Here is a 25,477-nt window from a genome sequence, read left to right on the forward strand (position 1 = left end):
CAACAAGAAACAGTGATAAAGGTCTACTATTTCTCAAGCTTTCTGTTCACATGTATTAATAAGTTTTTGTCTCTCATTCCCCTGAAATCAAGTATGCGTGTGAATAATTGGTGTGGAAGTGCTTTGTCTCTGGACAAGATTTACTGCAATCAAACATCTTTAATTTATATTTATAGACAGATATATAAAATTTGTATCTGTAAACTTTGTCTGAATTAGAAATGTTGGGAAAAAAAAAAAGAGAGAGAGGGGAGGTTACCTTTTCCAGTTCTCCCTGGAGAATACTGTAGGCTTCTTGCCACGATGAAGCTGATGCAGACATCTTTCCTGACGACTCACTCTGACCCAACGACGCACCCTGTTGTGCTGCTGCTGTCTTCAGCTCTGTCAGGTCCGTTTCCGTGTTCAGCAGCTTGGCTTTCACTTCCAGGAGCTCACACTCCACTCTCTGCCGTACCGTTTCCGCTTCATTCAACCGGCGTTCTTTCTCCGACAGATTCTGGCGGAGGGATTTGACATCAGCCGCATCGCCCCCTTCCTGTTTGGCTCTGTTGTTGAGGCAGTCAGCACACTTCACCACAGGCGTGGGGGTGGGGGTGTTTGTCTCCCGTGCTTTCAGAAGTCTTTCTACCTGTCTCTGGAGTCTCTCCGTTTCCAAGCGAGCATTGGCCAAGTCGCTTTCAGCTTGGATCTTCTCCTTTCGCAGGCGCCTTGAGGAGCCCGGGGCATCGGTGGCTGTGTCCAGGGCACACAGAGCTTTGATCTGTTTCTGAAACTCACTGTTTTTACTTTTCTCTGCCTCAAGTTCGTTTTTCAGTTCTTCGCTGTCAGCACTGTCTTTTGCTGGTTCAACACTGACCTGCACTGCTAGCTTTTCTTCAAGTGTGTGTTTGCACTGTTCCAGTTTGTTGATGTTTGTGTTTGTCTGGGTTAACTGTGCACAGGCGTTGTTGTAAGACTCCCTCAGCTTCTCCCCTTCCTGTTCCAGTTCCTTCACCCTCTTCTCCAGGGCCTCCCTCTCCGACTGAATCTTCTCCGAGGATTGCTCAAGGCTCTGTTTGCCTTCCACTGCCTCTTGGTGCTGAGCAGTCAATGCTTCATTGGAAGCCTTGTACTCTGAAAGCTCTGTTTCAAACTTCTTCACAGCTTCAGCGTTGGCCGTTTCCAGCTCTGAGACCCTGGCCTTCAAACTGGTGACTTCTTCCGTCAGCTGGGCCTTCTCCTTCTGCATCTGTTCCAGCTCCTGGGATACAGAGTTGACGCGTTTCTCCAGCTCCGTGTTCTCCTCAGACACCTGCTCGGCGCTGGCCTTGTGCTTGTGGGTGAGGGCCTGCTCCATGTGCAGGCGGGACCGGAGTTCGGCGATCTGCACGGCAGTCTGGCTCAGCTCTGCCTGCAGTGCCCCCGCCTGGCTGTTCTTTTCCTGCAGCCGACTGAACGAGGCCTTCAGCTCTGCCACCTCCTTCACCCGCCCCTCCAGGGCCTCTCGGGCCTCCCCCAGCTTCCGGTCCTGCAGGCGCCGGGCCTCCTTCTGGGCCTTCTCCAGGCTCTGCAGCTTGGTGAGACGGGCAGACTCTTGCTGCCTCAGGTCGGCCAGCACCTGGTGGCTGCACTGCAGCTCCTTCTCCAGCTGGGAGCACCTCGCCTCACGCTCCCTCAGCCGGCCCTCTGTCGTGTCGTGGGCAGCCCTCAGCGTCTCCAGCTCCCCTTGGGACTCCTTCAGCCTCTGGTCTGCATCTTGCACCCTTTCCTGGAGCTGTTGGTGAGCCTCCTCCCACGCTTGCTTAGCTTCCTGAAGGCTCTTCTGCTGCTCCTCCAGTTCTGAGGATTTCTTCAGCGCTTCGTCTTTAGCACTCGTCACTTCCGTGAGAAGTTTTTCTTTCTCGGCTATCTTGGATTCAACAGTTTCCACAGTTGTGCTGAGCTCAGCGATCTCCTTCTCCTTTTCTTGGAGTTTGGCTTCCAGAGTTGCCACGTTTGTGCGCAGCTCTCCAAGCAAGTCTTCTTTTCCCTGGAGCTGCAGTTTGTCAGAGGAGAGGTTGTCATCCACAGTGGTCTGCAGGGTGGTGATGTTGTCTTTCAGCTCCTTCACTTGCTGCTGGTGGGCCTCTTTCAGCGAGCTCACCTCTGACTGCAGGGCTGTGACCCTTGACCTCTTCATCTCCAGCTCTGCCTGCAGGGTCTCCACCTGGCTGACTGTCGTCTGTGAAGCTGACAATGCAGTGGACAGCTCCGCTTTCAGGCTTTCCACTTCCCGCATGTAGCTGTCCACCTTGTCTGCCTGCGCTGTCAGCTCCTCTTGCTTCGTTTCCAGCAAGGTTTTCAGCTCCGCTTCCCTGGACTCACTTTCCTTCAGAGATGCTTCCAGCTGGGCGATGGACGTCTGGCACTGCTCCAGCTGTGTTTGGAGGGCGTCACGCTGCCGGCTCTCTTCCTGCATCGCACTGTTTGCCTCACTCAGTGCCGCTTTCAGCATGGCTTCGTTGGATGACGTCATCTCATCGGAACCTTCCGACTGCTTCTCAGAGGTCTTCAGCTGTGCTGTCTTGGCCTCCAGTTCGCTCGTGACCTGGCTCAGCATGGATTTCAGTTCGTCCACGACCATCTGCAGCTCTTCCTTCTTTTCCATGGCTCTCTCTGCTTCCTGCTGGCGCTCGGTCAGCTCGTCTTGCATCTTCTTCAGGTTGTCTTGGAGGAGTTCCTTTTCCTCAGCGGCCGTCTCCATCTTGGTTTGGTGGGCGTCCACCATCATCCTGTAGCTGTCGCAGTCTGTCGTCAGCTGGGTGTTGGTATCCGTCATGGACTGCATGGCTTTCTGCAGGTCCCACAACTCTGACTCGCATTCCTTCTTTGTCACTTCTGTCTGAAACATGACCATGCCACACACGCACCCTTTTCAGTTTCCTTTCTTTCTTTTTTTTGGTTTTGATTCATAACCAATGCACACACAAGGAAAGAAGAAAGAAAAAAATATGGACAAAAGATAGGTCACTACTATTTCCCCAAGACTTTACCATTCCATGAAGGGCAAAACATTTTCCTAACTTTTCCAGCCCTGGAAATGGTTCTCTCATCCCAAGACTTCAATGACCGTACACACACCAGACCAGGAAAGAGAACTGTTTGACTTTGACACTGTTGCTCACTGTCCATCTGACTGCACAGGGCCATATCAGAACCACATAAATCAAAATTCCATGAATGATTGAACCTGATTTATATTGGGCGCATAAATATTTCCACACTTAGATTGTGTGTTTACAGCGCCACTCACACACAAAGTAAAAAAAAAACACGAAACAATCAACAGTGTACAACACATACACACATTGCCACACACACTCTCACTTGGACAAAAACAAGAAACAATTAACAGCAGACAACATGCACACTCACACACAAACACACAGAGACAAAAACAAGAAACAATCAACAGTATACAACACACACACACACACAGACAATACCAACAAGAAACAATCATCAAGATACAACATGCACACACAGAGACAAATAAACAAGAAACAGTCAAAAACAAACAATACACACACACACACACACATTCACACAGAGACAAAAAACAAGAAACAATCAACAGCATACAACACACATACACACACAGAGAAACAATAACAAGAAACAATCAACAAAATACAACACACATATTCACACAGAGTGACAGAAAAAAAACAAGAAACAATCAACATTCAATACACACACGCACACACACATTCACACAGTAAAAAAAACAAAAAAACAAACAAAAAAAAAACCCACAACAAAAAACAAGAAACAATCACAAACAACAAGAACAACACACACTCACAGAGAAAAAAGCAACAAGAAACAATCACCGTCACCAACAACAACACACACAAATCAAAACCCAACCACATCAAACACAAACATACTGCCATTGTCAAGAACCACAAATAGCACCATGCCACTGATTCCTCATCATAGGCAGGCAGTACCTGTGGCAGCAGATCCTTGGTCTCATTCAGTTCCTGCACCAGCTGTGACTTGCCACACACACACACACACAATCAAAACTCAACTGCATCAAACACAAACACTCTGCCAAGAACCACAAACAGCGCCATGACACCGACTCCTCATCACCACAGGCAGTACCTGTTGCAGCAGGTCCTTGGTCTCCTTCAGTTCCTGCACCAGCTGTGACTTGCTGGCCTCTGCCGCCAGTTTCTGCTGACTAGCCGCCATCAGCCTTGTCTCCAGGTCCTCCGTGGATGACTCTGCAATCCTCAGCTTCTGCCGCAGCTCCGCTGACTCCGACTGTGGAAGAGAGACACCACCATTGTACTGCAGGTCAATATATGTGCAGAAGATCAAATACGCATGTTAAAGATCCTGTAATCCATGCCAGCGTTCCATGGGTTATGGAAATAAAAACATACTCAGCATGCACACCCCTGAAAATGGAGTATGACTGCCTACATGGCAGGGTAAAAACTTTCATATACGTAAAAGCCCTCTCATGTCCATGCGAGTGAACGTGGGAGTTGCAGCCCACAAACAAAGAGGAAGAAGTATTGCAGAAGCGATAGAGTGGAGTATTAGCCTAGTGGTAACATGTCCGCCTAGGAAGCTAGAGAATCTGAGCGCACCGGTTCAAACCCCACAGTCACCAGTATTTTCTATCTTTCTTCCTTTTCTCTTTTTTGTCACCAGTATTTTCTTTCTTTCTTCCTTTTCCCTTTTTTGTCACCAGTATTTTCTCCCCCTCCACAGGTGGTATGGACACAAGTCATTTGGATGAGACAATAAATTGAGGTCCCATGTGCAGCATGCACTTAGTGCACATAAAATAACCCATGGCAACAAAAGGGTTGTCCCTGGCAAAATTCTGTAGAAAAATCCACTTTGATAGGAAAACAAATAAAATTGCAGGAAGAAAAAAATACACAAAAATGGTAGGTGCTCTCATTGAGGCGACATGCTCTCCCTGGAGAGAACAGCCTGAATTTCACAGAGAAATCTGTTGTGACAAAAAGAGTAATACAATACAATACACTACCTTGTTTTTATTTTGGTGTCACAACAGATTTCTCTGTGTGAAATTTGGGCTGCTCTCGCCAAGGAAAGCGTGTCGCTACACTGAGAGCGCCATCCCCCCCCCCTCCAAAACACACACACACAGACATCTACCTGGTTGTTGGTGAGCTTAATGTGCAGCTCCTTCTTGTAATCCATACACACACCTTCACATACACCACACACACACACCTTCACATACACCACACGCAGACACCCACACTGACACATGCACACCCACACCCACCCACCTGGTTGTCGGTCAGCTCAGTGTGCAGCTCCTTCTTGTAATCCATACACACACCTTCACATACACCACACACATACACCACATGCAGACACCCACACTGCCACACGCACACCCACCCACCTGGTTGTCGGTCAGCTCGGTGTGCAGCTCCTTGTAATCCATACACACAACTTGACAAAAACCACACACACACACACACACCTTGACATACACCACACGCACAGACACCCACATTGACACACTCACTCACCCACACCCACCCACCTGGTTGTCGGTCAGCTCAGTGTGCAGCTCCTTCTTGTAATTCATACACATACCTTGACATACACCACACACATACACACACCTTCACAAACACCACACGCACAGACACCCACACTGACACACACACTCACCCACACCCACCCACCTGGTTGTCGGTCAGATCGGTGTGCAGCTCCTTCTTGTAATTCATACACACACCTTGACATACACCACACACATACACACCTTGACATACACCACACACATACACACACCTTCACATACACCACACGCACAGACACCCACACTGACACACACACTCACCCACACCCACCCACCTGGTTGTCGGTCAGATCGGTGTGCAGCTCCTTCTTGTAATCCATACACACACCTTCACATACACCACACACACCTTCACATACACCACACGCACAGACACACACACTGACACACACACTCACCCACACCCACCCACCTGGTTGTCGGTCAGCTCAGTGTGCAGCTCCTTCTTGTAATTCATACACACACCTTGACATACACCACACACATACACACACCTTCACAAACACCACACGCACAGACACCCACACTGACACACACACTCACCCACACCCACCCACCTGGTTGTCGGTCAGCTCAGTGTGCAGCTCCTTCTTGTAATTCATACACACACCTTGACATACACCACACACATACACACCTTGACATACACCACACACATACACACACCTTCACATACACCACACGCACAGACACCCACAATGACACACGCACACCCACCCACCTGGTTGTCGGTCAGCTCGGTGTGCAGCTCCTTCTTGTAATCCATACACACACCTTCACATACACCACACACACCTTCACATACACCACACACACAGACACCCACATTGACACACTCACTCACCCACACCCACCCACCTGGTTGTCGGTCAGCTCAGTGTGCAGCTCCTTGTAATTCATACACACACCTTGACATACACCACACACATACACACCTTGACATACACCACACACATACACACACCTTCACATACACCACACGCACAGACACCCACAATGACACACGCACACCCACCCACCTGGTTGTCGGTCAGCTCGGTGTGCAGCTCCTTCTTGTAATCCATACACACACCTTCACATACACCACACACACCTTCACATACACCACACACACAGACACCCACATTGACACACTCACTCACCCACACCCACCCACCTGGTTGTCGGTCAGCTCGGTGTGCAGCTCCTTCTTGCGGTCCAGCTGTCTCTGGAGCTCTGTGCTGGCAGAGGACAGCTCCGTGAACTGGCGCTGCAGCTCTTCCAGGTCCTGCTGCGTCTGCTGCAGCCGTCCCTCCGCCTCACTTCTCTCCCTTGCCTGCTGCTGCAGCCACTCCGCCCAGGGCTCCAGGTCCTTCAGCTGTTGCCGGAGCTGTGCCGACAGGCTGCTGTCCTGGGGTAGGGGGGACAGACAGACAGGGCGTTCAGCGCTACTGTGTTGTGTTGTACTGACTCGCTTTTTTTGTCATGACAGATTTTTACCCTGCCATTTCAACAACCATACTTATTGAGTGGTGTGCATGCTCTTTGTGCTACTGTCTCCGTAACCTACCGAACATGGACATGGATTACAGGATCTAAAACACATGCATTTGGTGTTCTGAATGAGTGTAAACACGAATGGGGTACTAGCAGGTCTGCACATCCACTGACCTGGGAGATTGGGAAAATTTCCAGCTTTTATGCACCAGATGCAGCCAGGATTTGAACCCAAGACCTAGGACTGAGTTTCAAAGTCCAGCACTATGACCACTTGCCTATCACGCCCATTCTTTGTTGTTGATGTTTGTCTCTGCGGATACTTCAGGCTGTTGTGTGTATTGGTCAATTAGGTTGTCTGAGACTGGCACTGAACTGTCTACTACTTTTTTGTTCACAAATTTTGTATGATTTTCTGGCCTCGTAAAAAATGGATCTATATATATATATATTATATATATATATATATATATAATTAGATACAAGCAAAAATTCCACATGGAAGTAGATATGAGTGAATGTAGGAGTTGTTGCGGTCCATGAACAGTGAAAAACACCAACAAAAAAACCCCAAAACAACAACCACCCCCACCCCACCAACCACAAATATCAAATGAACCCAAAATAAGCTGGAAAAACAAAAAACAAAACAAAACAAAAAACCCACTCACATTGGCGATCTCTACCAGGCGGTGCACAAGATCACCATGGTGGTGAGCACTCTCCTCCTCCTGCTCAGCCTCTTTCCTCTTCCTCCCAGCCTTGCGCAGGCGGGCTCTGGACGGGGACCTCGACTTATCCGGCGTGCCCACCCTCATGGGCGAGGTGGCCACACACTTGCCCAGGTTCCGCTGTGACTTGAGCAGCGCCATCTGCGACTTGAGGTTGTTGATCTCCGCTGTGTAGCCGTGAATCAGGGCCTTCTCTCTCTGCTGGAAGTCCTCCTCCTCATGCTTGAGGCGGTTCCGCGCGATGGCCAGCTCTTCCTCGCACTTCTTGAGGGCGTCGCTGGGGTCTGCTGCTCCCTTGCGGTCTTCCTTGAGGCGCTGTTCCAAGTGGACCAGTTCCTCTGTTGAAAAATGAAATAAGATAGATGAAAAAAAAAAAATGAAAAAAAAAGGGGAATGCACCTTCCAGGGTTCACACAGATGTCACATTTACCAGACCTTTTCTAGACCAGATTAAATAAAAAATAAATAAATAAAGTCTACTACACCACTGACAATAGAGCTTGACAGATGTCCTGGTATTGATGTTCAGTTTTCACCTCTTTTTCTTTTATAATTGTTGGTCTTCTAGTTACAGAAATCTCTTTGTTGAGTGGTACTGGTTGAGGGTTTTATTTCAATTCCAAGACTTTTCCAGACACTAAAGGACAGAACATTTTCTGAAGACTTTTCCAGCCCTGGAAATAGTTCTTCCATATTTCCAAGACTTTTCCAGACTGCCGTGATCTGTACGATCCCTGGACACATTCTACCTTCCCACTTATCCAAATTCCAGACCAGTGGAAATGTTTCTGCCTTCCTCTGCTTGTCTGAGAGTTAGACCCCATCTTCCCCCAAAGATAAGTCTGACATTTAGTCTCCTTTGAAAACAGCAGTATCTAATAGTGATTTTTAGGGTGTTTTGAAAACAGTACTACCTAACAAGTGATTTTCTTGTGTGTTTTGAAAAAATACTACCTAACAATTTTTTTTTTTTTTTTTTCCCTGCTCATCCTCTGTAGCATTTTAGTAGCATGATCATTACACTGCTCATCCTGAACCCAGACAGAGCCACACCCAAACTGTTCTCTGCTGGCCTATCATCTGAACTATTTCAATGGCATAACTGCCACTCATTCCAAGTTCATCAAAAATGACCACACCCGGATTCGTCTGTCACAACCCCAGTGTCGGCAGCCAACAAGAAACCATCGATGTTAGGTCACCAGAAGGCCAAATACCAGAGGAGTTCCTGCACTGCACTGTTGCTGAGTCACTTCCATTGTGTTCAGTGCCTGTTCTGATTTGATACACCCAGGACACCACCTACTATACCCCCTACTGATGACAATAAACATCCAGACATATTTGTTCTCTTGCAGACCCAGCACTGGCAGTTCACAGGGACAGCTGCCAATGTGAGTTATTAGGGATTGATGAGGAAGGCCACACAGCAGAAGAAACCCTGCACTGCTGTTGAATCACTGCGGCAGTGTTCAGCAGTATGTCCCTTTATGACAGGAACTCAGCACAGGCATGCAGACGCAGGTGGAAATCAAGACTGAGGTCACCATGAGAGCAGGTAGAATTTTGGGCCATTTTTTTAATTTCCCATGATGAAGGAGTGAAAGCATGCTGCTGCTATAGAGGTCCATTGAAGTCTGGCACTACGAAACAAGACTGTATTCTTCAATGGTTCCTTTCATAACACTCCCCCCAAGCGCCCCCCCCCCCCCCCATAAACCAGGCCAAGGAGACACAGACACCAGCGGTGTTCTGAGGTCAGGAAATTTGATCAGCTCTCTCAAACATGCACCCATGAAGTGGTTGACGCTTGAGTGTGTGGTCCAAGTCTTCTCATTTGAACACAGCACATGCAGCTCTGGGTAAGAACCGGTCAGTCGGAAAAGCCCAGTAATTCTTGCTTCTGGTGGGGTTTGAACCGGTGTCTTCTGAGTCGTCAGTGCCAACCACTTCACCACAGCAGCTTTTCCTTCTTTGCCATGTTATTTGAGTATGCTCAGAATGTTTCAATTTCAGATTCTTTCTTGGGCAAGGAATTAACACAGGTCTTAGATTTGCTTGTGGGTGTGAGTGATTAGATATCTGTCTGCATGTGCATCTGCCTGTGAAATACCTGTTGTACTTTTGTCTTCAAGGTTGTGCAGTCACGTGCTGATCAATGCTGTTGGCACAGAGAGTGAGAGAGAGAGAGAGAGAGAGAGAGAGAGAGAGAGAGAGGGAGAGGAGAGATGGGGGGAGAGGGGACAACCAAAAACAATAGACCATCTAGTAAAATTGGTGTTGTGATCATCAGGACTAATTTTCAACAAGTTTCAGGAACACACTGTATTGTTACTAATGTAATGTTCTGCGTGTATGTTTCTACAATGTCTACATTTTTTTCCTATTCAATCTGGCGACATCAACGTCAACATGACCGATGAAGAATCTGCATTTGCAGCGAGTACACAAACTAAGGTTTTCCCCTTTCTGTCTTTGTTAACACAGCCATTATTAAATGTATTTTTTCCTAAAGGCCTAGCAGCATCTGTTGCTTTTTTTCTCGGTGAGGGTCATCCAGAATGGTGAATTTTTTCTGTTTTTTCTTCTTCATCCAATAACAAACAGGGCTACTCTGGAATGGTCTGTGTTAATATCATTAGCAGTCAATTCGCAAAAAAATTCTTCAACTTCTCCAGTTGGAAATTGTAAATTGTGCAGCGCTGAAGATAACTGATTTAAATCCCGTAGTCTGCTGTTCTTGAAACCAGAATAAAGTGGATTAGAATGTGTTCCATTTCTTTCCATCCCCTCTTTTACCTGTCTGTGAGTATACCATGTATTCAAACATCAGATTCATAGCAGGTCTGTGTTTACCCAAATGGTGACAAGAGGTATATACATACATGTGATACCACATTCCATCCACATGAATGGTGAAACCATTGAATTGTACATTTGATAGGTCCCAGTGTTTTTTGTAGACCACAAAAGATCAAGTTCACATAGTAACCATGCAGTCTGTAATGCTTCATAAGATGAATAAGGCTTCCTACTTTCCACAAAGGCATCACCATCCCTGTCATTTGTGGGTCAATGAATACTAATACACAGATACAGAAAGATAAACTTTTCCTGACCAAAAAACTATCCATTGCATATAGAAGAAGACAAAAATGACTGCAGGGTTCTTCAAAGACAAAAAACTTAAGTTTATAAAAACCTTTTTGGTGGTAGATGAATCCGAAAAGGTTTTTTTTTTTTATGAACTTTAGTTTTTTTTATCCATTGCACAGTATAATGCAATTTGTTTTTCCATTAGTATTCACAACCCTTCTGGAGTTGTTCCATGTAATGTACATCTACAGCTTGAGAATATGGAATTTCAAGCATGTAGACGTTGCTAGTGAGCAAAACGTTTAAGATGTCTCCGGATTTTCCTTCCTTTCTTTTTCTTTTATTTAACTTTTACACATGATGAAAATCAAATGCAATTTTTGAGCATATTTTACCTCTTCAGAAAAACAAACAAACAAAAAAACCCCACCTCCTTTGTTATTGTATATCCCATAGTGCCCCATACTTCTGTACTCCAGAAATATCCCTTATAATAATACATAGTAATAGTAGTAAGTGTCAGTGAACCGTGAAGTTTTGGGATGATGGCAGAAAGAAAATTTTAGTACAGAATTGCACAACCTAAATTGTGTTTAGTACACTTTGTGTTTAGTACACTAAGTGTTTGCACAGGTTTTGAAGATTTGAGTTGCATGGTCCTATTGACAATAGTGTGTACAAGTTCTTGTGTGTGTGTGTGTGTGTGTGTGTGTGTGTATGCACGTGTGGTGTGTCAGGATACAACATGAAAAGACAGACGCACAAACAGAAACTATCCATCTGTTGTAGGTCACAAAAAGACAAATGCCTCAGCAGAGATAGCTACAACGTTCACACTTTTTCTTTTTTCAAACTTCAAGATGTATCTGGTAGGACAACTTCAACAAATCAGTGCCTTTAACAGGACAGCACAGATGTCAAACTGTTTTAGATTCGGGAGGTCAAAACAGGATTGACATCCTGACTCCTATGTGCCTCTCTGCTCTGCGCATCGCTTTCTGTCCACTACAACTTCAGGATTTTGAAACAATACCCACAGCTTCAAAGTTCAAATGCTTCATTTATTGATTCTGTCATTGTAAAAAAACAAAAGAGGTTGCTAAACAAATAAAAAGCATTCAACTGAAAAAAAAAAAGTTCACCTGGCTTAACTATTACTTTAAAATCACCATCATCATCACTGATCTGATACATTGTCTACCAGACACACCTTTGAAGACCCACTTTACGCGCTTATTAAAGACATGATTCTTGGCATCACACAGACCTTGGAGAAACAAACAGCTTCACCTCAGACAAACCTGTAAACCACGCCCACCATGTCCTCCCATTTCAAAGAACCTTGGAAGCCTACGATGGATATTTTGCACATCTCAAAGCGATCTACAAGTAAAAAAAGTCTTAAACTTAAGACTATCAACTGTGCAATGTTTTAAAAACACTTTAATTATTGACAATCTGTCTTACTATCATTCTAAATTTCAGTTTAAAACAGTAAGTGTCAAACATACAATACAGTGGTAATGTAAAAAAAAAAAAATAAAAAAAGAAAAGAAAAAAAAGAAGAAAAAAAAAAGAAAAAGCCATTCACTGTTTCACATACACAGCTCTCTCTAGTTTTCAATACATAAAGTATATGTATACCAGCTGCGGTTGTTCAGTGTTTGGTGAAGTCTGAACAATCCTTTCACACTCACAGCTTCAGTTTAAAACAAGATATCACAGCCTGACCAACACTGCAAACCACAGGAGGAAAGACATACCATGTGCAGTCTGTTTCTCAAACTCATCTCATACAATACAGTGTGTGCATGCATGTGTGTGCTTTGTGTCTGACTGATGTGGTGTTGTAAAGCGCTTTGAGAGATTTGAAAGTGTTATAATATAAATGCACTGTTACTCCAACACTATCAGCTTGCAGTATTTTGCGCGTGTGTGTGCATGTGTGCGTGCGTGTGTACATGTATATCTGACTGATGTAAGTGTGAAGCCTTTTGACAAAGTGCTATTTAAATGTACATCATTATCATTCCATCAGCTTTCTGGTCTATTCCCCAAGCTGCTTCCTACAATGCAGTCGTTCCCATATACTAACCCTTTTTTGTGGGCTTTTCCCCCTCCAATTTAGTCAGAGGTGGTGTAGCATACATGGATCAGACTGGACACTGACATCTTTTTGAAATTGAAAAAAGCTACGCAATCAAACTCCTATTTCTACCCATACTGTCAACTAAGATATGTATCATTGCTAACAGCAAATATCAGACATGACATCACTCACATCCTAAAACTAAAGAGCGTTCGCATGAAGCACTGTGTTGTAATACTAACAGGGATCTCCCTTATGATACATGTGGAGAAAATCAGTCATGGATTCATCACCAATTCACAACTGACAGTCTTGTTTCCCTGAAAGAAGGGCAGAACGATGTTGTTCATGTTTTTGTTCCCTGTGAGATCTTTGTCCCCCTGTTTGCCCCCTCAACATATCAATGATATGTTGACCCAAAGTCTATTTGCATACAATAATTTACACGTATATATAAGCCAGAAAAACAAAGTGTGGAAAACAGCACAGACAGATGAGCTGCAGACAAGGAAAGGAAAGGGGGAGAGGTGGGGGGCGAAACATTTACAATATTTACAGGACTGTAACTTCCAGCCTTGAAAAATTTGCACGGAAATGCCTATCATTCACCAACTGGAGAAAACGAAAACAAAAACAGAAACATGCACAAAAATCAAGTGCATAACCTGCTACAGATACACTTCATGACTTTGCAACCCCCATTTATGAGCCAAACATGACTACAAAGTGTTGCTGGATGGTAGGAAAACACTCAAATCACGGCCTCTCTGCAATGCATATTCACGGAAGTCCATCGCAAACGAAGAAGTCACTGACTCGGGAGGTGAGATGTCATGCATATAACATGAAAATGACGAGTAATGATAGACGTCATAGGGGCAACAACAGCTCAGCAGCTTCTGTTCATCAAGTACCATGTCCTCAGAACTGACCATCACAGAAAGCAACCAACAAAGAAGCAGAAAAGGCCAGCTGAGCTCTGACAACTGAGAAACTGACCCATCACCTAAAATGTGAGGTGACGTCCAGTTATCAACAACCTTTTGTCAGCTCTACAAAGTTGTTAGGTCTAAGGAATTTGGACTGATACAAATTAAGAAAAGGGATGCTGTCATAAAAAAGCCAATGCTGTAAAATGTAAGTTATCATTAACGTTTTACATGCACATAAAAGCATTGTAAATGTTACCATTAAACATCTTTGCCCCAGACTCCCTTCTCAGAACCTCCAACACCAATGGTCTTTCATGACTTGCAGCAGGGAACCTGGACCCACAGGGGTTGAAGCGGAGTCACTATTGCCTGATAAAGTATGGTACTAAAAGCTATCTATAATGTAACAATGATACTAAAAGGTGCATTAAAACCCTGCTGATAGAAGCAACTTCCAACGTGGTTAAATCAAGGTTTCAACAAGAAAGGATCCTGTGGAAGTGACTGTGGTATGCTGATGAAACAACAGTCATAAAGCAACAACGCCTGCAGTGATAACATGTCGTAACCAAGATGCACCCTGCTTCTGGAAAACAAAACCTACTGCTGCCTTCCCTCACCTCCTCTGCCTCAGATTGTACTTATTCCTTGCCGTCAGACTCAGCCTCTCTTTTATCTTGCGTACCCGACTTTCCTTCTTCACCTTGGGGGCTGTTTTCTTGCCATTAGAAGGGATGGGGTTAGGGGTGGGATCCACCTCTGAAATCTTTCTCTTCCCTTTACGACTGCTCTTACTATCAGTGACAGGGGTGGTGGTGGAGGCGGGGGAGGACAAGTGAGTGCTTTTGTTGGGGGTGAGGCGGAGCCTCATGAGGCTGGTTTTGGTGTGGCGGGTCATCAAGGCCTTGATGGGCGTGACCACCACGCGCATCACACGGTTGCCTTCCGTCTTGTTGATGATCACCTCCGGCGTGGAGGCCACCGTCGTCTGGTGACCCTGGTTGCGCAGGATGGGTGATCCCCCCATGGAGGGAAGGCGCCGACACTGGGACTGGGGTGCGGGAAGGGTTGGGGGTGGGGAAGGGGTGTCCGGGATCAACAACGGGGAATGGTGAACCTCAGTCTTTACCCAACCAACGGGCCCACCACCAAACGTCACCACCCCACTGTCGGGCGACTTCTCACTCTCCAAAGCAACGTAGCGCTGGCCGTTGCGCAGTGGCGTCACCATGACAACGGGCGTGCGCTGAGGCTCGGGTTTTGTGAGGTCGGTAGCGAGGTGGTGGTGGTGGGGTGTGTGTGTACCTTTCATGTCCCCGATGCTGCGGTTCTTGGCCTCCAGACGCTTCTCCGACTCCTCCACCGCTGTCTTGCTCTCCTCCAGCAGGGACCGCAACTCACGGATCGTCTCCATCTTCACACAGACAGAAGGTAGTAATAATCATAGTAATATTACACTTATATAGCTACGGTTTTACGACAGCACATCCAGACACAAAGAACACACACAACTATATATAAGCATGCATGGAATAGATGATCCATAGAATACAGACAGGAGAGAATGCCGTAATTATGTGTTGACTGATTGAAAAGGAATATTTTCAGACTTATTTCAAAGGACGTGAGTTAACCCTTTGAGCCCTGACCACCACTTTACCGGTGGTAGAGAAAAATAACATAATGCCTAGCCACCGGTTGACGGGTGTGTAAACACTTGTCGTGTTTTGCTATTGGTTGACTTATATTGAAGAGCCAATCAGAAAAACTGTACTATTCTGACCTCAGCGAACGTAGTACCAACATGGCCGCGCCTTTTCACTGTGTTTTGTGCATGTGCTTTGGATAAAAAAGATCGATTTCTACCATGAAGCGTGCTGAGTCTCAACCTGACACGCCTCCTTTAATCAACTGATTCTGCATGCTCAGATTAATTTTCAACATCACTATCTGTAGCAAAATCATCCGATTCGAATTCCACCTCACTATCAGAGTAATCACTGTCATACTCTACTTCCGATAAATCATCAAGCATATCAATTACTTGCTGCGTTGTGTACAGTTGTTTTCTCGCACGTTTTGTCTCTGATTTCTGCCCTGACGGGCCAGGTTGAAACTACATGCTTCAAGTGTTTACGCACCGCTCAATCGGTGGCAAAGCATTATGCCATTTTTCTCTACCACCGGTAAAGCGGTGGTCAGGGCTCAAAGGATTTAATACTAATTATTTGCAAATTCTGGCTCAAGAGCTCAGGCAGAAGGGTTAAAATTGCTAAGGAACTCAGGGCTCAAAGGGTTAAAGGACTCTGACGGACTAAAAAAGGCAAGTGAACTCAAGGTTTGTACTGTAAGCTCTTCTGCCTTGTTTCTCTCCTGACTGAATTTGGGAAGGCAAAAGATCCTACAATCTCAGGAAGAGCAGAGAGCAATTACTGCACATTACTTTCATCTTCAGACAGACATGTACACACAGCAGTTACACTAACGGTTTCCATCTAAACACAATAGCACACAGCAGTTACCTTTAGTATCACTTTTAATCCGTCTATTTGTTTTTCACAGTCTACAATCAGACTTCTGTTTTTGATTAAAAAAAAAAAGAAGAAAAAAAAAGAAGGTAAAACCCACAATGGGAAAGCCATTCAAAGTTCCCCATATGAGACATATTCCTGATTAACAAATCTTAAGTAAAACTAAAGATAGTGGAAAAAGGAATGGCAATAATTTATTCTATTTCTAGACAAAGGAAAAGAGTCTGGCTGTGAATGAAAGCATTTATAAACAAAAAACCACATCTTTTTTCATTTTGCTTCTGGTAAAAATGTCCCCGCCCCCCAAAAAACTTGTTATATATTGTCTATGTATTTTCTTTGCATATTTTGCAAGGGACAAACAAACAAACAACCCCCCCCCAAAAAAAACAACAACAACAAAACCCAAACAATTTCAGCAAAAAGTTTAAAAGTCCAACTCAAAAAGTTTGTTCAGTGTAAGTGCTATGATTAGTCTCTGCACAAGATTCAGCACTATATAAACATTTATCGTTATGAAATACCAGACACCAGAGCCAACCCCTCTCCACCCCCTCTGATATTTCTCACCTGCTGCTCGGCCTTCTCCTCATCTTCTGCAATCACGTGCCTCAGCTTGGCAATCTCCTCTTCCTTCTGGTGGAAGGTCTCCCCAGCATCCGTAAGCATCTCATTCAGGTCAGAGATCTCTTTCTCCTGTCGCACACAAGACACATGAAACAATGTTATCCCTGCTTCGTCAACACTGATCAGGGACAGAAGAAATTATTCTGAATCAAATCCACACAAGGTAAAACATAGGTTGTCCTGTGCGCAAGTTGGGTGAAACAGCCAAGCGGTTCTAAGCTTTGGACTTTCAATCTGTGGGTACTGGGTTCGAAACCCTGGTGCTGTGCCTAGTGGATTAAGGGTGGAGATTTTTTTTTTTTTTTTTTTCAAACTGATCTCCGACATCAACATACGTACAGACCTGTTAGTGTCTGGACCACCTTCATGACTATGTGTATGCAGAACATCATACATGCACTTTAAAGATCATGTAATCCATGTGAGTGTTCCATGGGTTACAGAAACAAGAACACACCCAGGAAGCAAACCCCAAAATTGGAGTGTGGCTGCCTATATAGAAAGGTAAAAACAGCCATGCACGTAAAAGCTCATTTGTACATACTAGTGAATGTGGGAGTTGCAGTCCGCAAATGCAGAAGAATCCTGCAAGCAACAGATAGAATGACAGAAAAGCAGCTCCCATGTGGGAGTTGCAGTCCGCAAATGCAGAAGAATCCTGCAAGCAACAGATAGAATGACAGAAAAGCAGCTCCCATGTGGGAGTTGCAGCCCACAAATGCAGAAGAATCCTGCAAGCAACAGATAGAATGACAGAAAAGCAGCTCCCATGTGGGAGTTGCAGGCCGCAAATGCAGAAGAAGAATCCTGTAAGCAACAGACAGGATGACAGAAAAGCAGCTTCTATGTGGGAGCTGCAGCCCACAAACACAGAAGACTGTGCTACAGATGACAGTGGGCACCATGTGAAAGTTTACCTGCTCTTTCATTCTGTCCTTGGCCGCTTGGAGCTGTTGGCTCAGTGTCTCCAGTAACACAGAATGGCCCAGGTCCTCAGCCGCCTGAATAACCAAAAACAACACGTGTTGAAAACCACAAATGTCGTCAGGACTACGCAAACACGTTAATATACAAATATATCAAGGACTTAAGACATCTGACTTAGAAAGTATTCTTTAGGATGGATCAGAATCATTTCATCATGAATATCTTCTGCTGATAAAATAATTCAAAGCTCAATTTAAAGTCTAAGACCAACTGCAAGGAACTTTGCTTCTAAAAAATGCACAGGCCATTGCTCATGAGTGCTGTGTTAAAATCCAGATTTCAAAAAAAACCACCCACCCTTAAAAAAAAAAAAAATTCAGAAATCAACAGGGTGTCACTTTATACTCTTTTGCACCATTGTATCCCATTACCATGATAAAGAAAGAAAGAAAAAAACAAACAAACCCCAAACCCCAAAACAACAACGCTTCAACTGTGTGTCACTTTATCTTCTTACACCACTGTATCTCATTACTATGATAAAGAAAAAACAAACAACATAAAAACCACTTCAGCTGTGAGTCACTTTATTATTTACACCACTGTTATCTTATTACCATGATAAAGAAAAAAGAGAAAAACAACACTCCAGCTGAGTCGCTTTATTATTTCACACCACTGTATTTCATTACCATGATAAAGAAAAAACAACACTTCAACTGTGTCGCTTTATCATATTACGCCACTGTATGTTGTTACCATGATAAAGAAAAGAAACCAGCTAACCTTTTTAGCATCTTTTTCAGCAGCCTCCCTCAGACTCTCTGCCTGGGCCATTTTCTGGGCACACTCCTGCACAGCACAACAGATATCGTCCAACAGTGACTGTAGAAATCTTCTTTTTCAAATTTTTTGTTATCAATGTTTTTTGTTTTTTCTTCTTCAAAAATTGAATCCCATGCTTTTCCGATCATCAATTTTTGTTTCAATATTGCCTTTACTGATTTACAACAAAGACAGCAACTAATGACAAAAGATAGAGGACTTGGAAAAAAAAAGAAAAAAAAAGAAAAAGAAAAAAGGCAGACAGACAGCTGAATATTTTCTGAATTCTTCCACCAAAAACCATCCTCAGTGACAGCAACCAATGGCAATTAATACAAGACTTCAATGAAAGACTCATTACCTCAGTTAGCGGAAGCCCTTTTAACTTACAGATTTGATTCTTAGTTTTATGAAAGAATTAAACTCCCAGCCAATAGCACAAAATGCACTGATCCCATCACTTTCATGCCTCACCCCCAGAGGGGAGGGACTGAGTGAGGGATGTGAAAGCGGTGGTAGAGGGACGAGGTGGGAGAGTCAGAGAGAAGGGAGTGGGTGGGGGAAAAAGACAGGGAAAGGAGAGACGGCATGTGAGAGAGGAGGTATAGGTGGTAAAAAGGGAGAGTGGTGGAGAGAAAAGAAGAGGTGGGATGCAGAGGTGGAGGAGGAGGAGGAGGAGGAGGAGGAGGAGGAGGAGAGGAGAGGAGAGAGAGAGAGAGAGATGCACACACACTCGCAGGCAAATGGCAGAGGGGAGGGGAAGAGAGAGAGAGAGCGAGCGAGAAAGCAAGAGAGGGAGGGGTGGCACGGGGGGCATGTGGGGGGCGAAGGGGAAGAACAAGAATACCAAAATAAAACAACGAAAAAGAACAACACACACACACACAAAAAAAACAACAAACAAATACCCAACACCAGAAACTGTTACTGACCGCTTCCAGCTGTTTGTGGGCTTCCTCAGCCCTGGTGGCCCTGTCGTCCAGATCCTTGTTCCTGCGAGTGAGGTCAGCCACCTGAAACTCCAGCTCTGTCACCCGTCCCCTCATCTCTGCCAGGCTGGCCTCCCTCTCCTGTACAGCACAGGGCACACCATGTCACCACACACGCCTACATACTGTCCCAAACACCAGACTGGTCATACCTGTCCATAACAGGCCACCACCACACACACCTACATACTGTCCCAAACACCAGACTGGTCATACCTGTCCATAACAGGCCACCACCACACACGTCACCACACACACCTACATACTGTCCCAGACACCAGACTGGTCATACCTGTCCATAACAGGCCACTACTCACACACCTGTCGTTTGGGCGAGTGTAAAAACCGAGGAGTCAATCTGAGTTTTGGGTTCAAATCCTGGTCATGGCGTCTGGTAGATCAAGGTTGCAGACTTTTCCAATTTCAAAGGTCAACAGATGTGCAGACATGTGAGTGCCTGAACCCCGTTCATGTATACGCATTCAGAACACCAAATGAACACATTACAAAGATCCCCTAATCCACGTCAGCATCGGTAGGTTACAGAAAAGTTAACAAAGTTAGCATGCGCATCCACCAAAATGGGAGTCATGTTTGCCCAGTTGGGGGGAAAAAAAGGCCGTACAGGTAAAAGCCCATCATATGTACAAGCGAATGCGAGAGTGGCATACGGCTATGAAGAAGAACTGGATTTTGTACAGTGTACAGTGTGGATAGACAGGCAAGCCAACAGTACTAGTCGTCCAAAACTGCAGTGCAGCTATTTATTATGCCCACCTTGTATTTAGCCTACAACACCACACATATAGGTATGATATACTGAAAAAACAAAGCAAAAAAAACCCCCACACATTCACCCATTTTTATTCATTTTTTGCCCAGCACACACATTTTGTTGTTAAACTCTGCAAAAAAACACCCCAAATCTGAAGAGTAATGAAGGCATGCACACTCTCTAACAGACACATGCATGTGAATTTGTATACATGTATGTGTGTGAAACAGGTAAGTAACTGTATTTCAGTATGACACTATTCTTTTCTGCCTGAACCATCTTTTCAATTATTTCCACTTTACTGATTATTTTCTTTGTAGATAGCTCAATAAAAAAAAAAAGAAAAAAAAAAGAGGCTGATGTTGTTTAATTCAGTCTACCATCTTACATCTCTCACTCACACACACACAAAACAAAACACAACACAACACACACTGCCTTGTGAACTGACCTGAACTTTCACTTTCTCCTGGTGCAAGAGGAGGGAGGAGACCCACTCGTCGTCGTCATCCAGCATGACGTCCTTGGAGGAGGAGGGGGCAGCCTTGTCCAGTCGGGGCTTCTTGCTGGGCTGGGGTTTGGAGGAGTCCATGATCAACTGCAGCTTCTTCTCAAACCTCTCTGCCTCCTGCCGCCGCGTCTCCTTCAGCAGCATGCTGCCACCAGCAATACACACAGCTTCCTTGTCAGGTTAAACATCCCACAGCCTTTCCTGGCCATCAGATTCGAGACAAAACTAATTTTGCCTTAAAGGCAAGTTAACTACCTTTCACATGGTAGGGACCCGCAGGTACAGTTTACCTTGAAAGTTACTAAAAACTTAATTAAGTTATCTTCATATTCAAGACGACAGGCGCAATAGTTTATATTCATTGTAAATTCTTTAAGTATATCATTCTCCAAGGCTGCTCAAAAAGAAACAATGACTGTCATTGATATGCAACTGGAAAACATGTATTTCCATACAACTGCATTTGAGTAAAGTTCACCAGCCAACAAATGAAACCAACGAAAACAATCACATTCCTGAGCACGATATAAACTGCTAGCTAGTTGTTGCTCCACTGTCTATGTGTACATGTATAATCAACAAGTTTGCTGAATAGAGATTTGTTTATTAAACCAAACCTACCTGTAGGTGTCTTCGATCTGGACGAACTGTTCCTGCATCTCCTGGCACACCTCCTTCCTGATCTCCGCCTCCCGCAGCAGGCGCTCGTGCTTCATCTCCCTCACCCTGTTCTCCAGCTGCTCCACTGTCTCCTCCAGGTGCTGCACACACAGCATCAAGTGACATACTGTAGTGCGGTGTGGTGTGGTGTGGTGTGGTGTGGTGTGGTGTGGTGTGTGTGTGTGTGTGTGTGTGCGCGCGCGTGCACGTGCTCGTGCGTGCGTGCATGTGTGAGAGAGTGAATGAGTGTCAATGTGAAGGTGAGTGAGTGAATGTGTGTGTGTGTGTGCATGTGTGTGTGAATGAGTGAGTGTGAGAGTGAGTGAGTGAAAGAGTGAGTGAGGGAATGTGTGTTTGAGTGTGTGTGAGAGTGAGTGTTAGAGTGAGTGAGGGAATGTGTGTGCATGTGTGTGTGAATGAGTGAGTGTGAGAATGAGTGTAAGAGTGAGGGAATGTGTGTGTATGTGTATGTGAATGAATGTGAGTGAGTGAGTGAGCGTGTGCAGACAAAATGGAAAGAAAAGAAAAGAAAAAAAAAAAAAAAAATCCCAAAAACAAACAGCTAGGTAACCAGAGATGCCAATCTCTGTTAAGTGTTTGTAGGAACAATCAGGAAATTTGGTAGGAACACTCGTACCCTGAACCACATCAGGAAACGTACATTTTATCTTCAGGGCATACAAATAATTGGGCCTGCCTACAACACGGTTTAACTGCTACGATTAAGCTGACTGGTCCACTCAATGCTGTTTCAATATGTAAACATGCACGCAACTAGCTGAGCATAATCATGTGAGACCAAGGTTAGTAGTGACTGCCCTGGCCTCGTGATTGATAGGTCTAGAGAGTCTGGGTAATGTTGCGACAGGAAAGCATGTGACCATGCATGCTATGTAGTTGAAAATGAACTTGTCTGAACAATTTTGACGCCGGTGTAACGCTGGAACAAACTGTGAGAGTGTAAGAAAATACAGCCAAATCGTAATAGCTGGTATCTTTGGATTAATGTTGGCATAACGTCGGAACTCACCTCAATGTACAGGTCATCGTCTTCCTCCTCCCCCTCCTCCTGGACATCCTCCTCTGTCGGCAGTGCAGAGGCTCGGCTTGAACGCGCTGAAAAAAAGTAGTGCACCCAAGTCATTCATCAGTCAGTGCTTCCCTTCCCCACAGGTCTTGAAAGCTTACAGCTCCTGTTTGACCCTCAGTGAGAAAAAAAACAATTCTTGATTACCTTTTATAACACAATTAACCAGCAGAGTGCCTATAAGACGTCAGCTGACATCCTACAAAAGGTATTGCCACAGTGCCTATAAGACGTCCACTGACGTCCTGCATATGTTCCGATTTTTCCTTCATTGGAGTTTGATTCAATTTGATGTGTTTGGATTATAAAGATACTATTTAAATGAACTTACATCAGGTAGAAGACCTCTTTCTACTCAATAACAATTTGCCAACTGACCACGTGATATGCGCGGGGAAAAGGGGGTTGCATCATGTGCAAACAAATGCATTGAAAACTGTGTCCAGTAAAGTAAATAGACACGGTCAGCAGATTTACACAATTCTGAAAGCTCTGCTTGTGATTATGGACAGCTTTTGCTATGGAGAAGGATCTCTCTTGTCTGATGATTGATTTGAAAATGAAGGTGATTGACAAAGACAGTTATGAAACTAACAGCCCATTTTATGGTAATTCAGTCCGTCCATCCATTCAGACAGAGCTTTTGAACAACTGGTTATGACTGACAGAATTCGTGCAGCCAGTGTTGGAAGAAGGGAAGGAGGGGGAGAGGAGTGATGTAAGACGATAGGTCGAATGCCAGCCAGAGGTCATCAAGGGGGCATGGCTTTTGGGAAGAGTGAACTCACATTTCAAAGCAGACGAAAGGCAATCGACAACCGCCAATGCCCCACGATTTTCAAGAAACGCAGTGCTGAACCTGCACTGGCCGTGAAACACGTGCTTTTTGTTTTTAACGCTTTTTCCCCCCTGCTGAATCAGAGTGATGACTTGTTTGAAGAGGTGGCAAGTCGGATCCACAGCAGACACTTTAATCGGCCCACGTGCAACTTGAAAGGAGTGAACGTCATCAAAGAACTTCACCCTCTCACTTGCAAATGCTCTTTGTTGTCAAAAAGCTTGCCAGTTCACTTTCTGGGCCTGTGATTGACCTTTTACGTTGACTTTACTCACTTTTGTCATTACTGGGACAGTGATTTACTTACATGTCTGCAAGAGCTGTGATTTGTTTTCATAAACTTATAGCCTGTTTTAATTTCTTCTACAGGTATAATCTGGCAATAGGCTTGAGAAACTGTCCACACACACACATACATACATACTGGTGAAGAGAAGTACTACTCACATGGAGTTGCAGAAGTCTCCCAACATATTGAAGAGGCCCTGGTAGTCTTGGTAGTACGTTTTGACTTGGGTTCAACGGGCTTTTCCACTGGCTTGGGTGGCATCACAACCTGGACAACATTGATGAATAATTAACAATGACAGCAGTAATAGAATACAAATATCTCTATATGCTTGCAAAAAACAACATAGTACTGATAAAATTTATAACAGTGTTGACAATTTAAATCTTTGCAACAAAAGGCAGACCATAATTTATGAAAGATGCTTAATCTACTGACAGACTGAGCAGCAGCCAGCTGATGTGCAGACGAGCTACGCTTAAATCAAGTATTTGTAGATATATCTAAAATAGTACAAGGCAAGGAATGTGCAGTGTTGCAGTACAAAATTAATGAAATAAAACAGAAAGAAAAAAAAAAATCTAAACACATATACTGAGTTCCTTTATCAAAAATTTTCCCTCTCCTCTTTTTCCAAAATCATGTCAAAGTGCATTTATAATGTAAACAGAACCAACTGGGTATGGACGCAAAATCAGAAAGTGCTTTTTGCCTTGAAATTCCCGGTGTTTAATTTACCACCTATCTATTTTTAAAACTCTCTCAACATCAGTACTGCTAGCACACAAGGGAAAATGAATCGTCTCTCCACGCATCTGATCCCGGTTTTCAGTGTGCTCATGTATGTGACTAAAACCAGACTGAAAAGTTTGTACCAAGCACAAAGCCAAACAAGAAGTCTCCTACACCACTGACAAAAGCAGGTATTCCAGAATCAATATTAAATTTTTACCACTTTTAAGTTTTCTGATTTATTACTTGACTTTTCCAGATTTCCATGATTCTGTATAAATGCCGTTCTGTAGACAACTGAAACTGAAAAGTTGTAGTTTTTGCTTATAAATCAATAATTCAGAATTCAATGTTTTACATGCCTGAATAAACATTCTGCGTGAGTGAGTGTGTGTGTGTCAAGGAAACAAACCTGTTTAGCAATGGCAGAGAACTTGAAGACGTTGAGCGTCTCGTCAAACATGCTGGCACACTGACTGACGTTGACAATCATGGCAGCCTTGCCTCGCCCACAGAAGAAATTCTGGAACAGTCTGGTCAGTCGGCTCTCACGGAAGGGGATGATCTTGTTCTCCCTGTAACAGACACATATGCTGCATGCGTGATGGTGGTGACAGTCTCATGGGGTGTACCACATACTGCCACAATAAGTAGTCGGTACAGAGTTACAAAATTCCACACTTTCTTCCCTCTCCAAAATCTTGCATTACATTTTTAAAGATCCAAAACAGTCACATACAAACAAACAAGC

The 25,477-nt window shown here is 44.5% G+C and overlaps 1 protein-coding gene across 1 annotated transcript in view; it reads right to left on the minus strand.

Moving 5' to 3' along the window:
- Positions 1 to 25,477, minus strand: part of LOC143287590 (uncharacterized) — a 61,846-nt gene that overhangs the window by 24,494 nt on the left and 11,875 nt on the right. Inside the window, exons 10-23 of the mRNA XM_076595699.1 lie at positions 25,139 to 25,301; positions 24,153 to 24,261; positions 22,811 to 22,896; positions 21,742 to 21,881; positions 21,061 to 21,265; positions 19,778 to 19,915; positions 18,807 to 18,872; positions 18,011 to 18,094; positions 17,037 to 17,162; positions 15,241 to 15,349; positions 7,759 to 8,156; positions 6,768 to 7,001; positions 4,135 to 4,296; positions 260 to 2,863 (exon numbers count right to left, since the gene is read on the minus strand). Coding sequence (XP_076451814.1) covers positions 260 to 2,863; positions 4,135 to 4,296; positions 6,768 to 7,001; positions 7,759 to 8,156; positions 15,241 to 15,349; positions 17,037 to 17,162; positions 18,011 to 18,094; positions 18,807 to 18,872; positions 19,778 to 19,915; positions 21,061 to 21,265; positions 21,742 to 21,881; positions 22,811 to 22,896; positions 24,153 to 24,261; positions 25,139 to 25,301 — 4,624 coding nt within the window. The remainder of the gene's footprint in view (positions 1 to 259; positions 2,864 to 4,134; positions 4,297 to 6,767; positions 7,002 to 7,758; positions 8,157 to 15,240; positions 15,350 to 17,036; positions 17,163 to 18,010; positions 18,095 to 18,806; positions 18,873 to 19,777; positions 19,916 to 21,060; positions 21,266 to 21,741; positions 21,882 to 22,810; positions 22,897 to 24,152; positions 24,262 to 25,138; positions 25,302 to 25,477) is intronic.

This window comes from Babylonia areolata, chromosome 11 (assembly GCF_041734735.1).
Source record: "Babylonia areolata isolate BAREFJ2019XMU chromosome 11, ASM4173473v1, whole genome shotgun sequence".
Lineage (NCBI taxonomy): Eukaryota > Metazoa > Mollusca > Gastropoda > Neogastropoda > Buccinidae > Babylonia > Babylonia areolata.